General features: G+C 44.7%; 1 protein-coding gene across 5 annotated transcripts in view; it reads left to right on the plus strand.

Annotated features, from left to right (window-relative positions):
• Nucleotides 1-26,652, plus strand: part of FGFR1 (fibroblast growth factor receptor 1) — an 80,258-nt gene that overhangs the window by 50,404 nt on the left and 3,202 nt on the right. The window contains exons 3-13 of one of the 5 annotated variants that reach the window (XM_006859948.1): nucleotides 10,696-10,962; nucleotides 12,309-12,398; nucleotides 12,639-12,811; nucleotides 15,292-15,415; nucleotides 17,034-17,224; nucleotides 19,138-19,282; nucleotides 22,088-22,284; nucleotides 23,477-23,622; nucleotides 23,854-23,975; nucleotides 24,447-24,557; nucleotides 25,087-25,277. In XM_006859948.1, the coding sequence (XP_006860010.1) occupies nucleotides 10,696-10,962; nucleotides 12,309-12,398; nucleotides 12,639-12,811; nucleotides 15,292-15,415; nucleotides 17,034-17,224; nucleotides 19,138-19,282; nucleotides 22,088-22,284; nucleotides 23,477-23,622; nucleotides 23,854-23,975; nucleotides 24,447-24,557; nucleotides 25,087-25,277 (1,757 nt within the window). Of the gene's footprint in view, nucleotides 1-10,663; nucleotides 10,963-12,308; nucleotides 12,399-12,638; nucleotides 12,812-15,291; nucleotides 15,416-17,033; nucleotides 17,225-19,137; nucleotides 19,283-22,087; nucleotides 22,306-23,476; nucleotides 23,623-23,853; nucleotides 23,976-24,446; nucleotides 24,558-25,086; nucleotides 25,278-26,652 lie in introns of all 5 variants that reach the window. The other 4 variants (XM_006859950.1, XM_006859946.1, XM_006859947.1 and 1 more) reach the window with 4 other exon arrangements.

A 26,652-nucleotide genomic window follows, 5' to 3' on the forward strand; every position in this document is an offset into this window, starting at 1 on the left:
CTGCTTCTGCAAAGATTTTTAAAGCCTAGGAAACTTTATACAAGGGTCGCTATGAATCGGAACCAACTCAACAGCACTTAACAACAACAAATACTTCCATGCATCATCCTACACTTGTTCAATTTCTATTTCTACCTACATATCCACTTAGGAATTATTACTGTTATTGCAAGATTGTGTTTATAATAATACTTATTGTTAATATCTTTTACTCTTGTGTTCCTCCCAGTGCCTTCTTTGTCTTGGTCACATTGTTCTGAAACCCCCTCTCCCCTTTTATTTATATATTTCCATTCTCTTCACTTAAAACATATCAATCATTATGAGTTGGAACCGACTCCATGGCACTTAACAACAACAAAAACCATCTAAGTATCAGATTCCTGGTGTGCGCTGTAGGATCAGCACTGGACTTTGAACCACAAAGTTGACAGTTTAAACCCACCAGCTGCTCCTCAGAAACTCGACAGGGTTGCTATGAGTCAGAACCAACTCGATGGTACTTAACAACAATAACAACCTAGATAGCAGGAGCTCTGGTACTATAGGATAAGCACTACACTGTTCAAACCCACCAGCCGCACCAGAAGAAAGATGAGGTTGTCTGGTCCCATAAAGTTTTACAGCCTCAGAAACCCTATACAGGGTTGCTATGAGTCAGAATGGACTCAACTGCAGTGGGTTTTGTTTTGGTTTCATCATGTTAAGTGATTTTTCCTTCTTTCCCCTCCCATCCCTGCTAGCCATCAAAGAAATTTTTTTACTGTGCATAAACCTTTTCTTGACTTTTTAATAATAGTACTGTCACAAAATATTTGCCCTTTTGTGATTTACATTTTGGTTAGCATAGTGTCCTCCAGGTTCACCCATATTGTGAGATGTTTTGTAAAGAGTTATCTTTCTTTTATGTTGCTTAGTATTCCATCATTTGTCATTCACTTTTGATGGGCATCTTTTTGCTATTGTGAATAATGCTGCGATGAACATGGGTGTACATATAGCTATACATGCCTCAGCCCTTAATTCTCTTAAGATATATACCTAGTAGTGGGGTTGATGGATCATGCAGTATCTCTGTTTCTAACTCTTTTTTTTTTTTAAGTCATTTCATCTTTTTTTCCTACTTCCTGAGTTCAAGATTTTGCTCATCACATCCTTCAACATTTAACCTAGAGTCCTGAGGGTTTTTTGTTTTCAGTTTTATTCCATTTCTTTAGCTTGAGAAATGTTGATCTTGTTTTTCCCTTTTGGTTTTCTAACTCCAGGTCTTTGTACATTTCATGATATATTTCACTTGGTCTTCTCAATCTGCCTTTTGAAATCTGTTCAGTTCTTTTACTTTATTATTACTTTTGCTTTAGCTATGCTACATTTAAAATCAAGTTTCAGAGTGTCTTCAGACATCCATTTTGGTCTTTTCTTTCTTAGCTGTCATTTAAATGATTTTTTGCTTTCTTCCACAAATCATCTCTTCTTCAGTCATTAATGTTCAATGTATCAAATGTGTTCTTGAAATGGTCTCCTAAGTTCAGGTGGGATATACACCAGATCATACTTTGGCTCTCATGGACTTGTTTTAATTTTCTTCCATTTCAACTTGATCTTGCACATAAACAATTGATGGTTTGTTCTAGTTGGCTCCTAGCCTTGCTCCGGCTAATGATACTGAGCTTCTCCATTTTTTCTTTCTACCGACGTCATAGGTTTGGTTCCTGTGTATTCTGTCCAGCGAGGTCAGTGTGTATAGTTGCTGTTTTATGTTGTTAAGAAAAGGTATTTGCAATGAGTAAATCGTTGGCCTTGAAAAAATCTGTCATGCAATCTGTGGAGTTGTTTTTATTACCTAGGCCATATTTTCCAACTACCAATCCTTCTTTGTTTCCAACTTTCACATCCCAATCACCAGTAATTATCAATGGATCTGGATTGCATGTTTGATCATTTCAGGCTGCAAAAGTTAGTTTCCATTTCTTTATATTTGGCATTTGTGGTTGGTGTGTAGATTTGAATAGTAGTCATCATAACTGATTTTCCTTGTTGGCATATGGATGTTACCCTATCACAGACAGCATTATCCTTCAGGACAATGTCTTGAACTATTCTTTTTGACAATGAATGTGACTCCATTATGCTACAGTTTGTCGTTCCCAACATAGTGGTGGAGTCATTTCCAACTCATAGTGATCCTGAATAGGGTTTCCGAGGCTATAAATCTTTACTGGAGCAGAAAGCCTCATCCTCCACCTGTGGAACGGCTGGTAATTTTGAACTGCTGACATTGAGGTTAGCAGCCCGACTCATAACCACTACGCTACCAGAGCTCCTTCCCAGCATCGTAGGCCATATGATTGTCTGATTCAAAATGACCAATACTAGTCCATTTCAACTCATTAATACCTAGAATATGTATCTTAATTATCCATTTCGTTTTTTACAACTTCCACATTCTGATTATTAATGGATATGTGCAGCTGTTTCTTCTCATTTTGAGTTATGCCACATAAGCAAATGAATGTCCTAAAAGTTTTACTCTATCCATGTTGTTAAGGTTTCAACTCTACTTTGAGGAAGCAGCTATTCTTCAGTAGTATTTTGAGTGTCTTTCAACCTGAGGGGCTCATCTTCCAGCACTATATCAGACAGTATTCTGCAGCTATTGATAAGGTTTCATTGGCCAGGTCATTTTTCCTAGTGTATCTTAGTCTGGTAGCGTAGTGGTTACAAATCGGGCTGTGAACCTTAAGGTCAGCGGTTCGAAACTACCAGCTGCTCTACGGGAGAAAGATGAGGCTTTGTACTCCCATAAAGATTTACACCCTCGGAAACCCTGTACAGGGTAGCTATGGGTTGGAACCGACTCGACAGCATTTAACAACAACAACAGTCTTAGTGTGGGAGCTGCACATTAGCCTGTCCTTCATGAGTGACCCTCCTGCTGTTTGAAATACTGGTGACAAAGCTTCCAGCATCACAGCAACACAAACTGACAGACAAGTGGTGAATCCTCTAAAAAGCTAGTTTGCCAATTCCTTTCAAGAATATTTGAATATTCCTGCGTCTGGCATTGTTAGGCACTAGGATGGTGCCGTGGGTTATGTGTTGGGCAAGGCCAACAGTTCAAATCCACCAGACACTCCATGGGGGTAAGAGGAGACTTTCTGCTCTAGTAAAGATTTACAGTCTTGGAAACTCTACAAGTCTTTATGAGTTAGAATCAACTCGATGGCAGTGGGTTATGGGATAAATATAATTGGAAATTTTACTTTATAAGTTACTTGATATGAGGGTAAGTCAAAAAGTATTGCTACAAAATCAGTTACCTTTATTAAACAAAAATAAAAAATGTGAAGCTATTGTTTCTCAACATATTTTCCATTTATGCTTATATACTTCTGAAGTATTTCTCTCTCTCTTTGTGTCCCTTCCCCAAAGAACTCTGAACTCAACTCAGATCATGTTTCTTTATATATTCTTTAAGATTTGGACATAAAAAGCAGCCTAAAGAATAGCCAGAAACATCACAATAGAAAGCTTGTAAGTGTATCTTCAGCCTACAAGTGATTAGAATACCTTAAAGGGGGCTAGAAGTTGCCCAATGAAAGAGGCTTCCTGTGGACATTTTACATTACGTAAGACCATAGGTGGAATCCAGAACCCCATCCAGAATCATCTGAGGTAGGAAATTTCCACTGGAAAGGACGAGTAGACCAGCCTGGAGCGGCTAAAAGAACAGAAGATACTTCATGAAAGAAAGACCAGCAGGAAAACTCAGAAATAATAATAGCAGTCTGACTGATTACTACAAGAACAAGTAAGCTGTTCGCCCAGGAGCCATCAAGGCAAGTGGTCGGGTCCCCTCAGACTAAGACTCAAGGAGAATACATGAGCAGACATGCGGTCTGGCTGGTGACCATGTTGGTCACCAATAAGGAGAAGAGGGGGAAAAAACAACAGTGAAGTTGGGAGCTAAGTCTGACCACATTCAGTAGACACCTGTGAATCCAGGTGGAGACCTGGATGGCCAGCAGTTACGTCAAGACCTGGGGACTCCTGGGCCTAGACATGGCCACAGAGGACTAGAGTGGAGAGTGACATGTCCAGCTGATATGAAGTGAGGGGAGATACACAAGAACACCCATACTTGCAGATAGTACCCATTTGACCTGGCTTCAATGGCTGGATGATTAGAACTTGACTAGAAGAAACAAGAAAAAAAAAAAAAAAGAGTAACCCGCTACAATTTGATGAACTTTACCTACACTGATAGATGTAGTAGCTCAAAAAAGGGAACAAATCTTTACAGCAAGGATCACTCCCACCCCCTCAATACACAGGGCTGACAGGGATGGGCAACTTAGACATTGGCTACCCAAAATGGGGGCGGGGGGTGCACTATAAAGGCAAGAAGTGACTGGCTTACAATCTTTCAAGAGGGCGCCTAGTTCTAGACGGGACAGGGGTAGGTAGAATCTCCACTGAATGATTTCCAATCTGTTGGGACCAGGCTGGCGAAAGGACATGGGAATAAGACTCTTGTGGTACAATAGTGAATAATTGCCATCAGGACTGACTGTAAGGGTTGGAAATGTAGAGGTAGATGTTTTTTGAAAAAGGATGAGAGTGATTGATTTTGCAGTCCAGGAGTGGAGGTCCTTGGGATCATCAAGTGAGAAGAACAGAGAGTGTGATCCTACCCAGAGAGGCAGTTATGCCAGGGGTGGAGACAGAGATGATGACGTGGACAGATGGAGCAGCTGGGGACGCTGGACTCAGGGAGGGAGAGGGGCTGTATGCCAACGGCGCGAGGGCAGGCCTGTGGGGGGGTACTCTTCGGTTATTTGATGATTCATGGAGGGGATTGTAATCATTGCAATGAAACTAAATATGATGGGATGAATGTAAAACTAATGTTCTCCCATGTAAATCCACATAATTCACAATAAACACTTAAAAAAAAAAGAAGAAGAAGAAGAAGAAGCCTAAAGGGGCAAGATCCTGGCTGTAGGGAGGATGAGGTAAGGTTTTCCAATGAAATTCATCTATAAGACAGCCTTTAGCTATTCTCAAAGAATAGAAACATTGCTGTAACAGAAAAAAATATTCCTCTGTACAACTTTTCTATTAAAAGTTCCATTTTCTTAAAATTTGTTCCTAATATACCTCTGTGGTCATCTTTGTCCTTCAAGAAAAATCTGTCAAGGTGAACAGTTTGGGATCTCAGTAGACATTTGCTATAGCTTTCAGAACTAGTCTCTGCCTGAATGGAACTGTCCTAGCAGACCCCCTCAGAAACTACTGTTTTGATGGTACCTTTATTAAAAGGTACCCTAATGAGACTAAGACAAGCATCTTAACTGAGAGATCATGTCTGTAGCAGCCCACCAATCATAGAGATATGCTTAAACACATTTTGTTTGGAGTAAACCCACACACATATGAACTAGAACCCTAGAAGCAATACTTTTTAACTTAACCTTGTATTTTCCAGGCGAGACAAGAGATGGGCACTTTTGACAGTTAAGAAACAGTACACCCAAATGTTTGTCAGCTGATGAATGGGTGAACAAAATATAGCATATCTATACAATGGAATATTATTCAGCAATATAAAGTAATAAAGTGCTGATAAATGCAGTACATGAACAAGCATTGAAAGCATTATACTACATGTTAAAAGCCAGTCACTAAAGATGACATAATGTAAGGTTCTATTTATATAAAAGGAAAATCCATAGAAATAGAAAGTAAGTTAAGGATTACCTAGACTGGCAGGATATGTGGATTGGAGTGTAATGCCTAATGGATACAGAGTGAGTTTCTTTCTGGGTGATGGAAATGCTCTAAATTTAGATTGTGGTACATGTTTTTAAAGCATCAATGGTGGTGGTTATGTGCCGTGGAGTCGGTTCCGACTCATAGCGACCCTGTACAGGGTTTCCGAGGCTGTAAATCTTTACGGGAGCAGAAATCCTCATCTTTCTTCCACGGAGCAGCTGGTAGTTTCGAACTGCTCACCTTGCGGTTCACAGCCCAATTTGTAACCACTACGCTATCAGAGCTCCTTAAGAATCAATATCAGATAGTATAAACTTGATGCAAATTTGTACGGTTCAGACAATAGCTGTTTTATAGAAAATTTGAGTAGAGACACTAATGTAAAAGGCAGAATTTCTGGAAGTCTTTGGTGTGTCTTGCTACTTTGAATAGTCTGGGGTAGGGGACTCCAGAGAGAGCTGGTTGGTGGTCTTCAGCAGAAGTCGGCTTTTGTTGGGTGGAGGCAAGACTTAGTGAGGAGAACCACCAATTGGAGTGGATGATTCCTGGTCGGGAGAAGGTTGGATAGAGTGGGTGGGAGCAGATTGTGGTGAAGAGCTTAACTGGAATGTAGACCGTATCTTATACACAGGAGCATAAGGTGACAACATATACCAAGGGTGTGGGATCAAGCTGCATTTAAACTCTAGTGTGAAGGAAACCACTGAGGAAGTTATCTTAAGGTAATATTTGGAATGGGGCAATGAGACAAACCTGAGATCAATTTGGAAGAGAAATGGAGTCTAAAGATTGCTTTGGGAGAAAAGAGCGCTGTATCTTGAAAGGTTTTATAGATCATGAAAAGATCATATGGAAGAGATTTTGTTTGTTTGTTTGTTTTTAATGTTTATTTGATTTTTAAAGTAAACCGTACACTCATCATGCAATTTCTACATGTACAGCTAGTTCACTAGACAAACTACAGTGACCATGTAGAAGAGTTTTGTTTGCAGGCTCTGGTCGGGATGAGTGGATGGAATCCAAGTCTGCCAAAAAGTGTCTCAGCAGGGCCAGTGTCCCAGGGTATGTGGAGACCAGGTGTGTCTTTTGAAGATACTTCTTTGTCTCTGGGACTTAGTGAAATAGGTTGTGTGATACCAGGACCAAGAATTTTAGTTTCCTGTGTGAACAATGTCTGGCATAGATCATGACCTGCAAAATGTTTAATTAGTGAGGTTATGTAAGGGAAATAAGATTTGATCAATAGGAGTGCCAGCTGCTTTCCCTGAGGTTTAAGTCTGAATCACTTTTCTTCCACCTTCTTTTGACAAAACCACAAATCATCAAAAATGGAAAGAATAACTTTATTAAGACCCACAAAGGCTTATTTTTAATCAGTTGTGTGGCCTGCTCACCTTCATGGCTATACCCATGACCAATTTACAAAAATAATTATGTGCTACCACGTTCGTCACCGATAAGGGGGAGTGAGGGAAAAGCAGCAATGAAGCTGCGTGCTAAGCCCTACAACACTCAATAGACTCCTGTGAACAGGGCTGGAGACCTGATTGGCCAGCAGTGTGGCAAGACCTGGGGACTCCTGGGCCCAGAGTCAGTGACATAGCCACAGAGGACTAGAGTGGAGAGTGAAGCGTCCAGCTGATAAGAGAGAGCATATTCACAAGAACACCCACACTTGCAGATAATACCCACTTGACCTGGCTTCAATGGCTGGATGATCAGAGCTCAACTAGAAGAAGAAAAAAGAGGAAAAAAAGAGTAATCTGATACAATTTGATGAACTTGACCTACACCTATGGAAACAGTAGCTCAAAAGAGGGAACAAATCTTCACAGCGAGGATCACTCCCACCCCCTCCACACAAGGAGAGGACAGGGAAGGGAAACTTGGTCACTGGCTACCCAGAATGGGGGGCTACAGAGGCAAGAAGTAACTGGCTTACAAACTTTCAAGAGGGAACCTAGATCCAGAGGTCGTGGAGCAAGGTAGAATCTCCACTGAGTGGTATCCATTCTGTCTAGGTGGGGCCAAGGAAAGGAGATGCGGATCGGTCTCTTGCGATACAGTGGTGAATAATTGTTATCAGGACTGATTGTAAGGGCTGGAAATGCAAAGGTAGACGTTTTGTAGCAAAGGGAGGGGAGGGATTAACTTCGCAGTCTAGGGGCGGTGGTCTCTGGGACTGTCAAGGGAGAAGAACGGAGAAAAGAACCTTACCCAGAGAAGCAGTGATGCCAGAGATGGAGGCAGAGATGACAACTCGGAGAGATGGAGTGGCTGGGGACTTTGGACCCAGAGAGGGAGAGGGGCTGTGTGTTGACGACTAGGGGCAGGCTTGAGATTATACCCTGTGGTTGGTGGATGATGCACGAAGGGGATTATAACCATGGCATGGAATCAATGTGAAGCTAATGTTCTCCCATGTAAACTATCACATAACTCAAAATAAACCATCCTATATGCTTCAATTTAAAAAAAAAGAAACAAACATGTGCTAGTTGAGTGGCTTACAAATTCTTTTAAAGCAGCAACTCCCTTTTTGATGGGCCAGTTTTAACCCTGGGTTGAAGTAGACCCAGGGCCTGTGACCATGGACACTCAGCCGTGCCTACTCCTCACGGTCTCCAAGGTCCTGGGTCGTCTCTAGTGCTGACTGATGCTTAGGACACACCTTCCACAACCCCATTTATAATGCTCCTAACTGAAAGACATTGATTAAATTGAGGGAGGGGGGCAAAGAAGAAAAGGGAGTTTAGAGAGGAAGACAATGTAGAGATTATATGATGTTGTTGTTAAATGCCGTCGAGTCAGTTCCAACCCATAGTGACCCTGTATAGGGTTTCTGAGAAGTGACTGGTTTGTTTGAACTGCCAACCTTACAATTCAAACTGACTTTGCAGTCAAGTTGTTATCCCACAGTGCCACACCAGGACTCCATATAATTGAACATATGCCATTTATTTTGCAAACATTTGTTCAGGAATTCTTGTGTGGCAGGCATTGGTGCTGGGAGGAAGAAGGTTAGTAGCACACCTCTCAGCCCTTTGAATTGGGTACATGGAGTGGGGACTATCCTTTATTGTGATAAGTACAGCAGGAGGCTAGGAGGCCCGTGTAACCCTGACCAGAGTCAGGAATGAGTTACAGAAAGAACTGCCGGCCAGACTGAGGACTAGAGCATGAATGTATCAAGATAGCCCAGCATAGACAGACTTGGGCCCTGCAGGCAGATAGAGTGGCTGTGAGTCAGAGTCCGGTGAGTGGAAGCATGTGCCTCAACCCCATGCTTCCAGGTCCTGGCAAGTAGCTCCATAGGAGACCCTTCTAGTTAACTGATGGTGAGCAATTCAGCACCGGACTGCTAAATCACAAAGCTGGCAATTCAAACCCACCAGGCACTCTTTAGAAACCCTATACAGGGTTGCTATGAGTCAAAACTGACTCAATGGCACTTCACAACAAGGCAGTAGAGCAGGAGCCCCTGGTAGCTTAGCGGATTTTGAGCTGGGCTGCTAACCACAAGGTCAGCAGTTCGAATCTACTAGTTCCTCTGAGAAACAATGATGAGGATTTTCTGTTCCCATAAAGATCCTAGTGTAGCACTGTAGGATTAGCACTGGCTGATAACCACAAACTCAGCAGTTCAAACCCACCAACAGCTCCTCAGAAACCCTATATTGGGTCACTGTTAGTCAGAACCCACTCAACAGCACTTAACAACAACAACAAATTAATTTTGTTGGAGACAGGCAGCTAGTTGATGTGAGTGTCACCATATTTGTTCTTTGGGTGGGAGGTGAAGAGTTGGCTGAAGATGCCAAGATCAGTTGTAAACAACCCAAAAGGAGATGGAACTGCTGGTCCCCCTTTGTTAGTGAAAAAGGGAGTGTTCAGGAGACATTGGCCCTGGGTGATAAACTTATGGGGACTTACTGGTCATGAGAGGGGTCGGTGTGTGAAAGGGGTCACTGCTGGCAGAGGCTCCTAGGCAGATCTTGTGAGCCATGGATGCCCTAGAGCCATCCCAGCACTGCTGTGGGGTTAGGGAGAAGAGAGGTGAGGGCAGGAGGATGAAGTGTCTGTGTGTCACAGGATGGTGGGGAGGAGAGACTGAGAGGAAGGACTGTGTGGGGGTGTGAGAGGGTGAGCCTGGGCGGTTGGATGAGTAGAAAGGAGCTTTGTGTGCAACAGCTAATGCTGCCAGAGCAAGTGTGGGGTTGTGGCAGCTGCAGGCATACGTTCCTAATATAGTCAAAGCCCTGAATCCTCTGGCCTGACACCTGTTAGCTGGAGGTTCCCCTGAGCTGACCTCTCCTTAGACTGCCTCTCCCACATTTGCCTCTGACTTGCTGGGGGGGAGGGGGGAGGTCCAGACCTCCACCCTCACTGAATCACTTGAATCAGAGTCTCTGGTTGACAAGTTGCCTTCTCTCAACATGGATGGGTGCTGTTGGATTTTTTAGGGGCAGGGTTTGTTCAACTGTTACTAGGGCAAGGTATGAGGCTCCCCTAGCCAAAGGGGACTGGAGTGTTCTCTGGGAAGTGACAGTTCTTGGCAAAGTACTGAGTATGTGGGGAGAGGGCAGCTCTAGACCCAAACAACTCATTGGGAGGGCCAACCTCGCCTCCATAGAACGGAGGGAAATGAAATACGAACCGCTTAATGCTGCTGCAGCTGCTTCCTAACTTTTGCTTCTTTCTTCCTTTGACCTTTGGAGGGATGGGGTGGAGAAGAGATGGGAATTCCCAAGCAGCCAGCCATTTCCCAACTGACCCAGATTCCAATGCCCACCTCCAGCTCAGTAGCCCCAATGAAGGGTGCTGGGACATTGCAGTTCAGTGTGGCTAGTGTAATTCCCTTTGTCTCTCCCCTCCTTCCCTCTCCCCCCTCCTCTTCCTGGCCCCTGTGGGTGGCTGCAGCTCAGCCTTGGGGAGCCCCTGTGGAAGTGGAGTCCTTCCTGGTCCACCCTGGTGATCTGCTGCAGCTTCGCTGTCGGCTGCGGGACGATGTACAGAGCATCAACTGGCTGCGGGACGGGGTACAGCTGGTGGAAAGCAACCGTACCCGCATCACTGGGGAGGAGGTAGAGGTACGGGATTCCGTGCCCGCTGACTCTGGCCTCTACGCTTGCGTGACCAGCAGCCCCTCTGGCAGTGACACCAGCTACTTCTCCGTCAATGTCTCAGGTTGGTAGCAAAGCCCTGCCCTCACTCTGTCCCTCTGTTCCTTGAACCCCCTCTGCTAATTTCAGGGTGAGTGTACCTTCTCCCTCTCCATGATCTGCCCCCACTCTGCTTCAGAAACTGCTGCCCACTAACATTGCTCCCTGCCCGCCGCGTGACTTAGCTCTCAGAGGGGTGACCCAGTGGTATAGACTTCAATTCAGAGATCTGGAGCTGCCAAAATCTATCTCCTGCTGATGATTTTGGAGGCATTAAGACCCTGGAGATTTCTCCACCGAAGCCTGCTCAGACCTCCAGGTTGCTAAGTGGGGCTCAGCCAGCTCCCATCCTGTCATCCCCTTGCCATTTGGACTTGGTACTCGGCTTAGTGATTAGATCCCCAGAACATATGGTAAGGTCGCTACTGCGAAGGGGAAGGATCCAGGTGCACCGCCATCTCCATCAGCTTGATGAAAAACATCTGTCCTCCAGCTTCCGGACCTGTGTTAGGGCAGCCAGGGAACCCTGGAGTCCTGTGACTTTGGGAACCTGCCACTTTAAGTTACAGGAGACTTTTCACAAATGTAGAGTTAAACAAAAGTAGACCTTTTGAAATTTTCTCTATGCCATTTGTGCACCTCAGGATTATAGGTTTGGCACCTCCTCCCCTCAGACATCATTTAGAACCTGCTCCTAGCTTAAAGGACTTGGTCTTTTTTTATTTCCTTCCCAACTCCCAAAAGAACTAGCAAACATCTGGCCTGACCCCGATTGGTGACCACAGTGTTTGTCAAGCTTCTTTTTTGCTTTCCATGTTTTAAAAAGGGTGGGTACTTATTGGGAAAATGTGTTGGCAGCTGCAGAATGTGTGGTAAGCTCCCTATCTGCTCTGGGCAACAAGGTCAGCTCCCAAACCTTAACAGGTACATGCTAGAAAAATTCTGCCTGGGGACCCAATGGTTGGCATTTCAAAAAAATGTTTCAAAAAAGGATACAGATTGCTTGGCAGCTAGTTCGGAGACCCTAAGCATCCAGTTGGTACCATGAGCTGGGAGAAATTTAAATTAATGAGGAACAGCTGGCCCTGGTGAACTGAGCATTGCAAAGGCTTTTGGTCAGAGAGGGATGGTGCATGGAGGTGGGGATGGACAGAGAAAGTAGAGGGGCAGCAGTTAGTTCTTAAATAGTTTCTATCCCACATGGAGTCACTAAGGGAAAAGTGGGACTGGGAGCCTGTACAGAGAGAAGTGTCTGTGTTCATTTATAACTGGACTGGCCTTTATGGGGTAGTTGCTGATACAGATGGATGGAAATCTAGAGAGCCCTGTGTTCCTTGGAAAGACGTCAATGCCCCCATCTTCTTCCCATAGATGCTCTCCCCTCCTCAGAGGACGATGATGATGATGATGATTCTTCTTCAGAGGAGAAAGAGACAGATAACACCAAACCAAACCGTATGCGTGAGACACTGTTTCCTACTTTACTGCCCTTTGGGCCTGGGAGTTGGTTTGAAAGGGAAGCGGGCAAGATTAGACATGGTTTAGGAGGATAGAGGAGGAGAGCTATGGTGTATATCATGCTTGACTGTATAGTCCCTTTGAATGTTATGGGTGCAGTACGCAGGTGTTGGGTGGGGTACTTCCAGATCCTGGAAGCCTGACCAGCCTCCACTACCTGTCTCTTGGCTTTTCCCTGGACAGCCGTGGCCCCATATTGGACTTCCCCAGAAAAGATGGAAAAGAAATTGCATGCAGTCCCAGCTGCTAAGACAGTGAAGTTCAAATGCCCATCCAGTGGGACCCCTAACCCTACACTGCGCTGGTTGAAAAATGGCAAAGAATTCAAACCTGACCACAGGATCGGAGGTTACAAGGTACATGTATGTAGATAAAAGTTAAAATAAGAGGAATAGGAGAAACTGAGAACATACTTTGTATGTATATACCTTTGATTATTTTAAATAATTTTTTCTGACTATAGAGATAATGCATTTTAGAAAAATTTTTAACACAACCATTTCTTTAAAAAGTTAAATACAAAAAGAAATCCTTTTAGTCTCTTTTTCTGTGTACATGGTTTTTATAGTTAAATCACATTGTGTGTGTAATTCTTGCCATTTATTAACATTATAATATGAGTCTTTTGACATGTATTTGAAAGGTAATTATTCATGGTTGAATAACATTCCATTATAAAGATATCTTATAATTTCATTAACAATTTTTCTATATTTAACTATTTTGTTTGTTTGTTTTCACTATTACAAATGATGTTGTACTGACTGTCTTTGTACTTACATCCTAGTCAACATTTTAAACTGTTTTTTCCTTAGGACAGATTGGTAGAGGTATAATCACTAGGTTAAAGTTAAGGTATAAGCATTTTTAAGCCCTTTATACATATTGCTGAATTAATTTCCTGAAAGAAAAATTAACTCTTCCAGAGCAGAGCTCACAGATTTTGATAGATGGAAAGATCTCATTGTTCTCTTGTGCATTATTTTGCACAGAATGAAGTTAAGTTTTCCATCTGTCAAACCACTTTAATTTCCTGTATATAAATTGTCCATGTCTTCTGTCCATTGATATTTGTATTGAAAAAGAAAACCAAAAAACTTTGTGCAATCCCTTCTTTAAGATTCTCTGATTACAGTCTGTGACCTTTCTCATCTCACCTAGTTCTTTTCTCAGTTATCTTGTGCAAGAAGAACAGGAGACATCAGAAAAGGGAAGCATTTTAAATTAATACACCAAGCACTTACTGTCTGCAAGGCACTATACTATGGATGATGCAAAACAGCGTTACAATTTCTAATCTAATGTTATTGTTGTTAAGTGCCGCCAAGTCGGTTACAACTTATAGCGAACCTGTATAGGGTATCCCAGGAGCAGCTGATGAGTTTGAACCTCAGACCTTTACGTTCAAACCAACCTTGTGGTCCAAACCGACCTTATGGTCCAGTGTATTATCCTGCGGTGCCACACCAGGACTCCTCTAATGTAATTTAATGTTGTTGTTATTACGGGCTGCCGAGTTGGTTCCAACATATAGTGTTTCCACAGAGCAGGTGGTGAGTTTGAACTGCAAGGTTTGAAACTTGAGGTCGAGTGCTTTTCCTGCAGTGCCACACCAGCACTCCAAATGTAATTGTTGTTGTTGTTAAGTGCTGTTGAGTCGATTCTGACCCATAGCGACTCTATAGGGTTTCCGAGGCTATAAATCTATATGGGAGCAGAAAGCCTCATCTTTCTCCCATGGAACAGCTGATAGTTTTGAACTGCTGACCTTGAGGTTCACAGCCCGATTCATAACCACTACACTACCAGAGCTCCTTCCTAATGTAATAGGAAGGCAAATATGTATTCATCCCTGCACAGCTCTCATATAAAGCAGGGGTGGGGAACCTTTTTTGTGTGTGTCAAAATTTATAACATTATCAGCTTTAAAATTAACCTGCTATATTTGGTCATTTAATTAACTCACCCTTAAGATGTGATGGCTAGAGTCCTGGTGTGGTGCTATGGGCTAATGTGTCACACTGCAGTCATTTGAACTGCAAGGTCAGTGGTTCAAGCTCACCAGTTGCCCCTTGGAAACCCTATACAGGGTCACTGTGGGTCAAAACCAACTGGATGGCACTTAACAACAACATGATAGCTGAGTTTAAGTAAGTGTTTGAGCAAATATAGCAGTCTGTTGTGCTGACTAAGGAGTACTGGTGTAGCACTGTGGGTTAATGCACTGGACTGCAAGGTCGGCCGTTTGAACCAATTCGACGGTACTTAATAACAACAACGTGATGGCTGGAACTACAGTTGCCTTGGCAGGGCCACACCAAATGATTTTGCAAGCCTTATATGGTCTGCGGACCAGACGTTCCTGATCCCTGCTATAAAGCAACCTGAGATAAACTCTTCAGTAGAGATACAAATAGTACTGAAGGAGACGTGAGAACAATTCTGACCAGAGATTGGACTGGAGAAGATGGTTTTTGAATGAGATTTCCAGGGCAAACAAGACCAGAATCTTGGTAGATAAGGCATTCCAGGTATAGAAATACTGATTTGGGGACTTTCCCAGTGTATTTGGGAGAGTTTATAAATGGCTTTGAAAGTCAAGGTGAAGACTTGCAGGCTGTCAGTTTGCTTGATATGTACTTTGTTTGTAAATGGGTTGAAGTTAGAACTCCCTGTGTCTCATTTTTGGCTAACTTTCTGAAGCTTGGGGTCATATGCTGCTGTGCTCTGATTGGAGGGGTAAGTGCCCCAGGATGCTGACAATACCATGTGGGTTCTAGCCCCATTGCCTCTAGACCCTCAGTGGAGCCCTTGGCATTTCCCCCCCACCCCCCAGGTCCGTTATGCCACCTGGAGCATCATCATGGATTCCGTGGTGCCCTCTGATAAAGGCAACTATACCTGCATCGTGGAGAATGAATATGGCAGTATTAACCACACCTACCAGCTTGATGTTGTGGGTAAGGATACAAAGGCAACAGAGGTAAAGAGCTTAGGCAAAAGAAAGCAGGGGTATTCAGAAACAGCCATGGCTTCCAGGTATTTAGTAGTTTTGTTATTTTCTGCAGGTCACTTCCTCCTTTTGAACCTCACTTTTCTGTAGGACTCCCTGGGTGATACAGATGGTTAACTCGTTCAAGTGTTCTTAACTAGCTCAGGTGCTGACCAAAAGGTTAGGGGATTAAGCAACCCCAGAGGTGCCTCAGGAGAAAAACTGGGTGATCTATTTCTGAAAAATCATCCATTGAAAACCCCTGTGGAGCACAGTTCTACTCTGACACACATGGGGTCACCTTAAGTCTGAATCAAATTGACGCCCACTGGGTTTTTTTCTGTGAAATTAGAGCTGAGTTATGAGGCTCTGATAGCAATACATCTCCAAGCTACTCATACACTGTAAAATAGAAGGTACTGTTGATGTTCTTTTCCTGAAGGGCAACTCAAGTAGTGAAGCTAAATTTAGCATGATAGTAGCTAGTTCTTAATGTAATTCTCATGGTACCCTTGAAAGGTTGTTATTGTTATCAAGTGCCACCGAGTCAATTCCAACCCATAGCAACCCTATATAGGGTTTCCCAGGAGCAGCTGATGAGCTTGAACCGCTGACCTTGCAGTTCAAATGGCTTTGCAGTCTGGCACATTAACCCACAGTGCCACAACCAGGACTCCCCCTTGCAAGGTAGGCACAGTGTTATTTCAGCTATAAGAAAGACTGCACTGAAGCTTGGTGAGGTCAGATGCTTGCTAATGCAGACCTCCAAGCTCATGCTGACCCCAGGGCATCACAGGAAACACTTGGAAGAACCTCATGCTTCTAAGTGACAGTACTGTATGTAACCTGTTTTTTCTAGCAGTTCTGAATCTCATTCTTTGGAGATCTGAAAGGAAAGAATTTCACAGTGAACATCTGTCTTGGGTTTTTGTAACTTTAAAAAAAAAAATTCTGGTCTAGCAGGTCAGGGCTGGATCTAACAAGCTCCTTTGGTAAGACTGGTTCTCCTGGACCACACTTTGAATAGTGGTGGTGGTGGTGTGCCATGGAATCGGTTCCAACTCATAGAGACCCTGAATAGGGTTCCCGAAGATGAGCAGAAAGCCTCATCTTTCTCCTACGGAACAGCTAGTAGTTTCAAACTGCTGACCTTGAGGTTCGTAGGCCAACTCTTAACCACTGCGCTATCAGAGCTCCTTATACTTTGAATAGTAAAAGTCAAAGAACTCTCTGATTTCACTTAAGACATAGGTTGTGCTCGGGCTGGCAGGCAGCATTAATTGAGAGACTTCTTGTTCCTATAAATGGATGCACTGCCTTGAGGAGGAAGTTCCTGAGAGCTGCTCGTAACCTTAGGAGAGGGAGGCTCTAGGAAAATCTGTTCCTTCTCTCAGCTCAGGGGACTGGGCTCAACAAGGGTGCTGGGACATTCGCTGCCCATCCTGGGGATGGCAGAGGGCCTCTCTCAGAGTCTAGATCAGATGAGCCAGGGTATGGGAGTATTTCCCTTTAGTGATCTTTGTCTGTTCCCCTGCCAAAGGCAGGCCACTGGAGGGTCTGAGCCTCTCCTCTCCCTTACTCCACAGAACGGTCCCCTCACCGACCTATCCTCCAGGCAGGGTTGCCTGCCAACAAGACAGTGGCTCTGGGCAGCAATGTGGAGTTCATGTGTAAGGTGTACAGTGACCCACAGCCCCACATCCAGTGGCTAAAGCACATCGAGGTGAATGGGAGTAAGATTGGCCCGGACAACCTGCCATATGTCCAGATCCTAAAGGTAATCTTGGTCTCAACCTCCATGGACCAGTGTGCTGGGAAGGGGAGGACTCAAATCCTGTGGTCAGGCTCAGTGCCTACGATAGGGATGCATCCCTGATCTCAGGCATATTCCACCTTACTAGGAGCCCAGCCACATGTCCCAGGACTAGTGACAGAGATCACAAAGTCAAAGTAAGCTGGGAACTGAGGGATGAGGGAGTAACTTGCTGGTTTCTGGAGAACATGGAGAATGACATTGCTGTGACTTTTGGGGGTCAACTACTCCAGGAACCCATTTGGGCTGCAGCCTTTATGTTACCAGGGATCAAGGCCACTCCAGCAAACTTTTCCTAGTCTCTGCCTTGTTTCCCAAATTGTGTTCTTTCTGGCAGGTAGGGTACATGATAAAGGCATAGTTAGGTAGAACTGGAAAGGCCAATGCCACATATAAATTTTAAGCAGTGTCAGGAGTATAATGGCATTCTCTTTCTTTTTCCTTTCACTCCCAGCCTTTCACTGTCCCTGTATGCTCCATTAATCCAGGGAAGGTAATTGCCTAAACCTCCAGTGAATCTTGCAACAGGAAGTAACCAGGAGCTGGGAAAGTTGTTTACCTCCTTGTCCCAGAGTTAGACCTCATCCTCCCCTGCTGTGGTTGTCCCCAAGATTTACTGGCCATCACTTCTCTTCACTACTGGTGCTGAAACTGCTCTGTAGCAAATGAGTCTGTGGCCTTGGACCATGGCCACTGTCTTTGTTCACAACCCTTGCCCCAGTCTTGGAGGAGGTGCTACAGCACACTAATAAAACATTTGATTTGGGACAGTGCTTTTTTTTTTTTTTTTAAGTTATTTTTCAGCCAATTGTTTTGGGACTTTTGAAGTGAACTTGTTTGGTCCTACTAAAATAGGAAAAGATGCCAAATCTCATTTAATGTCCACCTTGCCTTAAATTTAAACTGAAGTCTCCTTTGGCCTGCCTGAAAGTTTCATGGGAACGTAGTATGGCCACATCTCAGTGTCTGCCCAATTGACTGGTGTGTCGTTGGTTTGTTCCAGCATTCGGGGATTAATAGCTCGGATGCGGAGGTGCTGACCCTGTTCAATGTGACAGAGGCCCAGAGCGGGGAATATGTGTGTAAGGTTTCCAATTATATTGGTGAAGCTAACCAGTCTGCGTGGCTCACTGTCACCAGACCAGTGGCAAAAGGTAATGGGGAGATGGATGGGGTCCTGTGCTGGGAGTTTGATTTAGGCCCCCGGCTGCTGGGGCAGGTGGGGGAGCCAGCGCCGAACTCTCCCTATTATCCTACTGTATCTTTAGTGCCCAGAGCCATGGAAAAATGCCTGGCCTGGGAGGCTCGTTTGGTTTGGTACTATGTTGGTTTCTGACTCCCTCTGTGCCTTATGTGTGTCCCTCAGGTGTGTGTGTGTGTGTTTACACTTGGGAACACAGTCTTGCTGCGCTATGAGTAATACTTCAGACTGCAGGTCTGACTGGTGGACTAGAGAAAGAACCAGGCGTTGCATGTGTGGGGAAGAGAGACTGTAGCCCCCTCCCATCCCTTCTGTGTGTGCCCTTTGACTTTCTTTACCTAAAACCAAACAGCCCCCCACCCGCCAGGCCCCATTTCTCCATGCTGCCCACTGCCCGCATGCTTGGATGGGCCAGGGGCTGCAGCGTCTGGTGAAGGGTATAACCAGCCATCATCTTCTCAGGTCTGCTGGAGTTCCTTCCTCAGGGTCTCACTCTCTCTTCTTCTAACAGGTCTCGCTGCCTGGTGGTTTTTGTTTGTTCGTTTTTGCAAAGGAGACACTGGGGAACATTTCTTCCTCTGATTTCTCCCCCTTCTCTTTCACACTCTTTTTCTCTGTGTCTCTTAGAGGTCTCATGTTCTGTGCTTGTCCATTTTGCTTCCGTTGTCTCTTCTAGACTGCCGGAGTTAATACCACCGACAAAGAGATGGAAGTGCTTCACTTAAGGAATGTCTCCTTTGAGGACGCGGGGGAGTATACGTGCTTGGCGGGTAACTCTATCGGACTCTCCCATCACTCTGCATGGTTGACCGTTCTGGAAGGTATACACTGTACTTCTCCTCTCAGTGTCCTGCCCTCGCCATGGGCACGGGGGGAGCATGCATTGCAGGGCTCGGGGAGACACAGAGCCAGGGGAGGCTAAGGAATGGTTTTCAAAGGTCATCCTACCATGTGCCCTGTTCTGCTGCAGTGTTTTGTCCAAACTTGAGGAATGATCTTCTGCCAACACAGAAGTTTTCCTAGTTTTGCAGGAACATGAAGGCCTCTCACCTGAATACCTACATCTGGCTCTCCCCTTGGCCAATACAATGCATGCATGGGATCTGAATTTAACCTGCAGCCGGCTCTTCTTCCAGCAGGCTCCTTCCACCCATGGGTCTAGCAGCCTTCCCACACCCACTTGGTACTAAGGACTGAGTGAATTGTCTGATCCTTTTGGTCAGCTCCAAAAACCTTAGAAAAGACCACACTCTTTCTGTAACTGATTATAATGATGATGATGATAAAAATTGATAATGATAACAAATAAGAGGGACTTGCTGCTTTCAAGGAACAGCCCTAGCCTACCCTTTCATATGTTTGTCCTCCACTTTGGAAGGAGGTGGGCTTCAGCTGCTGTAAATAAAACCTGTCTCAGGGTAGAAGCAGAGGACTTTATCCTCTGTGATGACTGACCTTCCTCCTGTGCTCAGAGGGAAGGTGTGCATGTTGGACCGGGAAGGAAGGGGCCTGTGGCCTGCTCAGGGTGGTGGATGGTGACTGCAGGGTCAGAGCTGGTTGGTCTGCCTCTTTGAATGTCCTGCATGTGAATATGGATGCTGTTCTTTCTGTTCTTGTTACTGCTTACAACACCCTCTTTTCTCCCTTCCCCTTCCCTTTCCCTCCCTCTACCTTGCTTGCCTGACAGGGTCTGATAATGCCCCTTCTTGAGGCAGAGAAGAGTTCTGTTTTTGTCATTGTCACTGTCCTAGTTCCGTTTGTGCTTCCCATGTATTCCCACCCAGTTGTCTTCGTTTCTCAACTTTGGGGAAAGAGAAAAACAAAACAGAAACACTTCTCCTGTTATCAGTTCTGCTGTCTGTCTCCTTGTGGGACTTTCTCTTCCAGGCTCAGTCTGGGGTTGTACCTTGTGCATCTCTGGGAAGGTTCCCAGGGCTGGCTGGCGTGTATGAGAGGGAAGGAATGGGAGGTAGCCTGTGGAGGGCAGAGGGGCATTCACACTGGTGGAGGCAAGGAATCTTCTGTGAGAAAGCTAGTCACCGTGTGTGTTAAGACCCTCCAGCCATTTCATGTTGAAGGGAAAAGTGGATTGAACTGAGTTCACTTCTGGTGGGAATGGGGATGAATTCTAAATGGAAGGTTGTTGTTAAGTGCCATCAAGTCAGTTCTGACTCATAGCAACCCTATATAGGGTTTCCAAGGAGTGCATGGTGGGTTTGAACAGTCAACTTTGCAATTAGCAGTTCAGTGCTTATCCCAGGAGAGACTAAAACAAGCCCCACCACCACCACACACACACATACCCTTCAAATGTTTTAGGATTTAAGACCTTATCTCCACCTCATTAAATTCTTACATTTTAGGAGTTAGAATTTTTGAGTAGAATTCTTAAGAACTACACAAAAGGTGTTTTTTGTGTGTGTTGTATTTTTTGTTGTTGTTGTTGATATGTATATCTAGAGCAGTCCAAACATAGTTGAAAACTAAACTAACTAGGTTTTGCTTATGGCTTCAATGTTGTTGTTGTTAAGTGCTGTCAAGTCAATTCCGACTCACAGCGACCCTGTAAAGAGTATCCAAAGCTGTAAATCTTTGCAGGAACAGAAAGCCTCATCTTTTCCTGCGGAGCAGCTGGTGGGCTCAAACCAACGACCTTGTGTTTAGCCATCCAGTGCTTATCCTACAGAGCCAATACATTCCTGTGGTTTATTGTTGTAAAGTGGCATCAAGTTGGATCTAACTCATAGTGACCCTGTATAGGGTTTTCGAGGAGGGGCTAGTGAATTTGAACCACCAACCTTGCAGTCCAGTGTTTCATCCCACAGCACCACACCAGGACTCCTGTGGTTTACATAGGTGTAAATATTTACTTATCTGACCTGACATACAATGGATAGAAGGTGAGAAAGTCAGGGTAGACTGTTTCCCTCCATTTTTTTCTCATTCTCTGAGTGACATCATATGCCAGGTGCTATGGCATATAGACATAATAAGCCACTGTCCCTGACATCAGAGTCCTGGTGTGGCACTGTGAGATAAAGCACTGGACCACAAAGTCGATTTGAATCACAAGGTTGACAATTCAAACCCACCAGCCACTTCTTGGAAACACTATACAGGGTTGCTATGAGTTGGGAACTTACTTGACAACACTTAACACAACATGCCTGACATCAAGGAACTCATGGGCCATCAGGACAGAAGACTCCTAAACTCTACCCCCATGTGATAAATGTTTGTACACAACACTGAGGCTACGTGGCAAAGGGCATCTTTTCCATGAGGAAACTGAGACAAGCTCTCAGAAGTGGAGCCTCAGTTCTCCCTTCCAGGGTATCTTGTACCTATCTAGCCTAGTAGTCCATTTGAGCAAGGAGGGCTCCTAAATCAATGAGGATGGGATTTATGTCTTAATTCCTCCCTCCTGGGTTCACATCAATATAAGAAATTCTAAAGATCACAGGGTGTTTGATCCTATCAGTGCCAGAATCCCAATCCTAGTTAGGGTTGATTCGGTTCTCAGAATTCCCATGGGAAAGGAGATGACCATTGTTTTTCTTATGGAGCTAGGGCCCTAGTAGCCCAGGTCTCCAGAACCTGCTAACACTCTGTTCACAATGACTCAGCCTTGGAGGAGAGACCGGCAGTGATGACTTCCCCCTTGTACCTGGAGATCATCATCTATTGTACCGGGGCCTTCCTCATTTCCTGCATGGTGGGGTCTGTCATCATCTACAAGATGAAGAGTGGCACAAAGAAGAGCGACTTCCACAGCCAGATGGCCGTGCACAAGCTGGCCAAGAGCATTCCTCTGCGTAGACAGGTAACAGAAAGTAGATGGGGGGTTTGTACGCTCTGCTCCACCTTCTCTCCTGGACATCCTTCAGGGACTTTTCTAGAGCCCTGTAGCTCCCTGTCCTCCCCAGTGTCCCTAAGCTACCATTTTGGGCTTTGCTTTTTGGCTCCCTGACCAGTCAGTGAACCTTCCTGAGCTAAGTGGTCCAGGGTCAAGTTTAAAACTGATCTAGCGCTGAGTTCTCTACTCTCACCACATCCCAGCTGCAAGTTACCTGGCATATGGACTGGGAGACGCTCCATCTAGACTAAATGTGTAACTTACAATGTATATTTGAACTGTCCCAAAGGACTGGTGAGAGGTAGAAAAATATAAAGGACCTGAGTCAAGTCCCAAAATACCCTCCCTTCCTACTCCTGTGTACCCAGCCTCCCTTCATTGAAGGAAATGGTACGGAAGGTGAAAGCCTTTGACAGAAGCGAACACTCACTCAGAATACTATGCCAATTCTTGAAGGTCTGGAATGTCCTTTGGGAGTTGTTGTTAACGTGCCTTAGAGTTGGTTCTGACTCATAGCAACCCTACATAGGGTTTCTGAGGAGTGGCTGGTGAGCTTGAACCATTGATTCTGTGGTTCAAACTGACTCTGCAGTCCAGCACATTAACCTGCAGCATTAATTCTGGAAGGTCTGGAAGGTCCTTTGGAAGTTAGGAATCCATGCTCTGAGGCAGGGTTATTGCAAAGAATTGACACAAGACTAGAGTTATTGGAATGATTCGTTGTAAAACGCCAAGCTAGAAGAGATACTCAGAAGTCATTTAGTCTGTTCATCTTAAAGGTGAGTAAACTGGAGTCCTGTTGTGGCACTGTGGGTTAATGTGCCAGACAGCAAAGCCATTTGAACTGCAAAGTCAGTGGTTCAAGCTCACCAGCTGCTCCTCGGAAACCCTATACAAGGTCACTATGGGTCAGAACCGACTTGATGGCACTTAACAACAACAACAAACTGAAGCCCAGAAAAGTTAGTTAGTGGCAGAAATAATTGAGTCCTAGAACTTAGGTCTTCTTACCTGTAACTCCATGTTGGGAAGGAAACAGCAAATACACAGAAACATAACCTCTGCCATTGGTGAAAGTCCGTGACTAGGAAATGGGAAGAATCTGTGTCCACTTTCTCCCCTCTCCTTGCTAGAAGAGTGACCCCACTCTTTTCTGTAGGTGTCAGCTGACTCCAGCGCATCCATGAACTCTGGGGTTCTGCTGGTTCGGCCCTCACGTCTCTCCTCCAGTGGTACCCCCATGCTGGCTGGGGTCTCTGAATATGAGCTTCCTGAAGACCCTCGCTGGGAATTGCCTCGAGACAGGTAATGCTATAATGCCAACTTATTTGAGAAAATACTCCCAAAATTATTCTAATTGTGGAAGTTGTGTATACTAAGACCTTATGGAAGTGAAGGTATACCAGATGTCTCCAGAAATAATAATTTCCACCAGCATTTAAGTCAAGTGAAATAGAGACAGGTAGAGATGGAATGTCCTCTAAAGAATTGAATTATGCCAACCCCAACTTATGCCACTCTTTGTTTCCCCAAAAGATTGGTTCTAGGCAAACCCCTGGGAGAGGGCTGCTTTGGGCAGGTAGTGTTGGCTGAGGCCATTGGGCTGGACAAGGACAAACCCAACCGTGTGACCAAAGTGGCTGTGAAGATGTTGAAGTGTAAGTGATGTTTCTCTCCTTGCAAAAACAATACCTTCCCTTTCCAAGTAAACAATGGGCCCCAGGCCAAGAAGAGAACCCTCTCTAGTCTTCTTTCATTGCTCACCCCTGCTATACTGCCTATTTTGAGATACCTGGGAATGGAGGGAGCACTCTGCACTTTGAAATGGCCACAGTCATACATTTTTCCCTTAGTGTCAACTTGGGTTGTAGGCAGGTATTTATTCTAAATCCCATTACTAGCTGGCTTTTCCCACCATATTCTCTGCCCCACTCACTGTCACATATTGCAACAATTGCTTCCTGTAAGAGGAAAGAGAAAATGCAATTGCATGGGAAGTGGGGAGGAGAGAAGTAAATCCCAGCAAAAATGGACTCTTCTGGCATACGCCCTCTCCTTTGGCTTTTCTATCACCTTCCTCCCTCCCAAAGTAAATCAGTCTCATCCCCCTCTCTGGTTTGTGTGTGAAGCGGATGCAACAGAGAAAGACCTGTCAGACCTGATCTCAGAAATGGAGATGATGAAGATGATTGGGAAGCACAAGAACATCATCAACCTGCTGGGGGCCTGCACGCAAGATGGTACGGGCCAAGCCAAACTAGCTTTCCCACCCCATATAGGTAGGGCCTCATCTCCAAACCACAGGGCCTGTCAGGGAGAAGACTGCGCAAGTCTAGGGGTGCTCCGACTTCAGCTTATCAATGACACTGCATCTTTTAGCTGCACTTACAGAAGGGGGTTAAGAAGAAAGACTCATTTAGCAGAAATTGGAATGCCTCTCTTGGGGCTCTGGGCTGATGCTTGTTGGTTTCATCTGAAATTATAGACATTTAAATTCTCATACCAGCAGAAGTATGTGGTGTTTCTACATTAGGTCCCCCAGCTTTGCTTGGGAACTTTCTGGATTATGTTGGGAAGGATGATTTTCCTGACTTTTCTTTTGGGTAGTAGCATGAATACTGGTCCTCAAAAGAGGAAGCAGAAAAGAGGAGGTTAGGCTTAGGGAGCAAATGAGTGGTGAGCAGTGGTGGTTGTAGGTTCCTTGAGGTGAAGCTAAACCTGCTTACCTGCCTTCCTGCCTTGATGATCTCTTCAATCTGTGCTCCCCAGGTCCTTTGTACGTCATTGTGGAATATGCTTCCAAGGGCAACCTACGGGAATATCTACAGGCCCGGAGGCCTCCTGGGCTGGAATACTGTTACAACCCCAGCCACAACCCAGAGGAGCAGCTCTCCTCCAAGGACCTGGTATCCTGTGCCTATCAGGTTGCCCGAGGCATGGAGTATCTTGCCTCCAAGAAGGTGTGGAACCTAAAGACTTCCTTGGATGAAGTCAGGGTGGGAACAAGGCTTTCCAAGTCCTCTAGCTATGACTGAATCCTTTGATCAAACTGTAGACTTTCTGAGTACTAACTACATGAATTGTGGTGTGGCGCTGTAGGATAAGCACTGGACAGGTAACTGCAAGATTGGTGGTTCAAGCCTACCTGCTGCTCCTGGAAACCCTAATACAGGGTCACTATGAGTTGGTACCGAGTCAACGGCACTTAAAAAAACAATAATAATTACATGTGCTGTTTTATGTACTCTGTAAACCTCAATCAGTAGAGCCAGTGTAGCTTAGCGGTCTTGGGATCAGACTGAATTAGGTTCAGATCTGTGTAATACCACATTATGTGTAGGCTTGGGCAGTTACTTAACATATTTGTTCAAATATAAAATAAGAATAGTGCTACCTGTATTACAGGAGCTCTGGTAGCGTAGTGGTTACGAATCAGGCTGCGAACCGCAAGGTCAGCAGTTCGAAACTACCAGCTGTTCCGCGGGAGAAAGATGAGGCTTTCTGCTCTCGTAAAGATTTACAGCCTCAGAAACCCTGTACAGGGCCGCTATGGGTCGGAACCGACTCCACGGCACTTAACAACAGCAACAACCTGTGTTACAGAATTATGATGGGGTAAACAGAATCAAATTTGAGCCACAACCTGGAGTGGTTATGCTGTACACACCCTGACTTGAGACCACTCCCTCACCTATACAGACTGAACACACATAAAGGTTCAGTACTGTGCAGTATAAATCCCAAAGCTAAGCAGTTGCCTCCATGAACAGCTGTTTTCTTTGCCATGAGACCAGACAAACTGGATGGTACCCAGATACCATTGCTGAACATTTTGACCAAAGATTCTAAAGAAAAGTCCTGAACAAAAAAGCGGAAAATGCAGAACAGAATTTCAAATTCTCACAGAATCCAGATTTTCTGAAGCCACTGAGGCTAAATGAACCCTTGAAACTACTGTTTTGAATTAATTTTTAAACCTTAAACCAAAAATATCCCCTGAAATCTTAACGTCAAACAGTAGTTTAAGTTAACTTGTAAAGAATGTTTTCCTTGAGCATTGTGCTCTTTAAAGAGCTATATATCAAACTGACAGCAGCAACTCAAAAGATTAGATAGGAACCTTATGGAGCAGTGGTTTTATGTTAATGGGGGAAGAATAGCTCAGAAGAGGAGTGTGAGAACAGTTGGTTGCTCAACTCAAAGAATGTACTTAATGTCACTGAATTGTACCAATGGGTCCACTCATACATGTAGACACTGTTGAATGGGTTTTGCTGTTGTTAAGTGCCATCAAGTTGGTTCTGACTCATAGCCACCCCTGTATAAGGTTTCCAA

This window comes from Chrysochloris asiatica, unplaced genomic scaffold (assembly GCF_000296735.1).
Source record: "Chrysochloris asiatica unplaced genomic scaffold, ChrAsi1.0 scaffold00035, whole genome shotgun sequence".
NCBI classification, from domain to species: Eukaryota; Metazoa; Chordata; class Mammalia; order Afrosoricida; family Chrysochloridae; genus Chrysochloris; species Chrysochloris asiatica.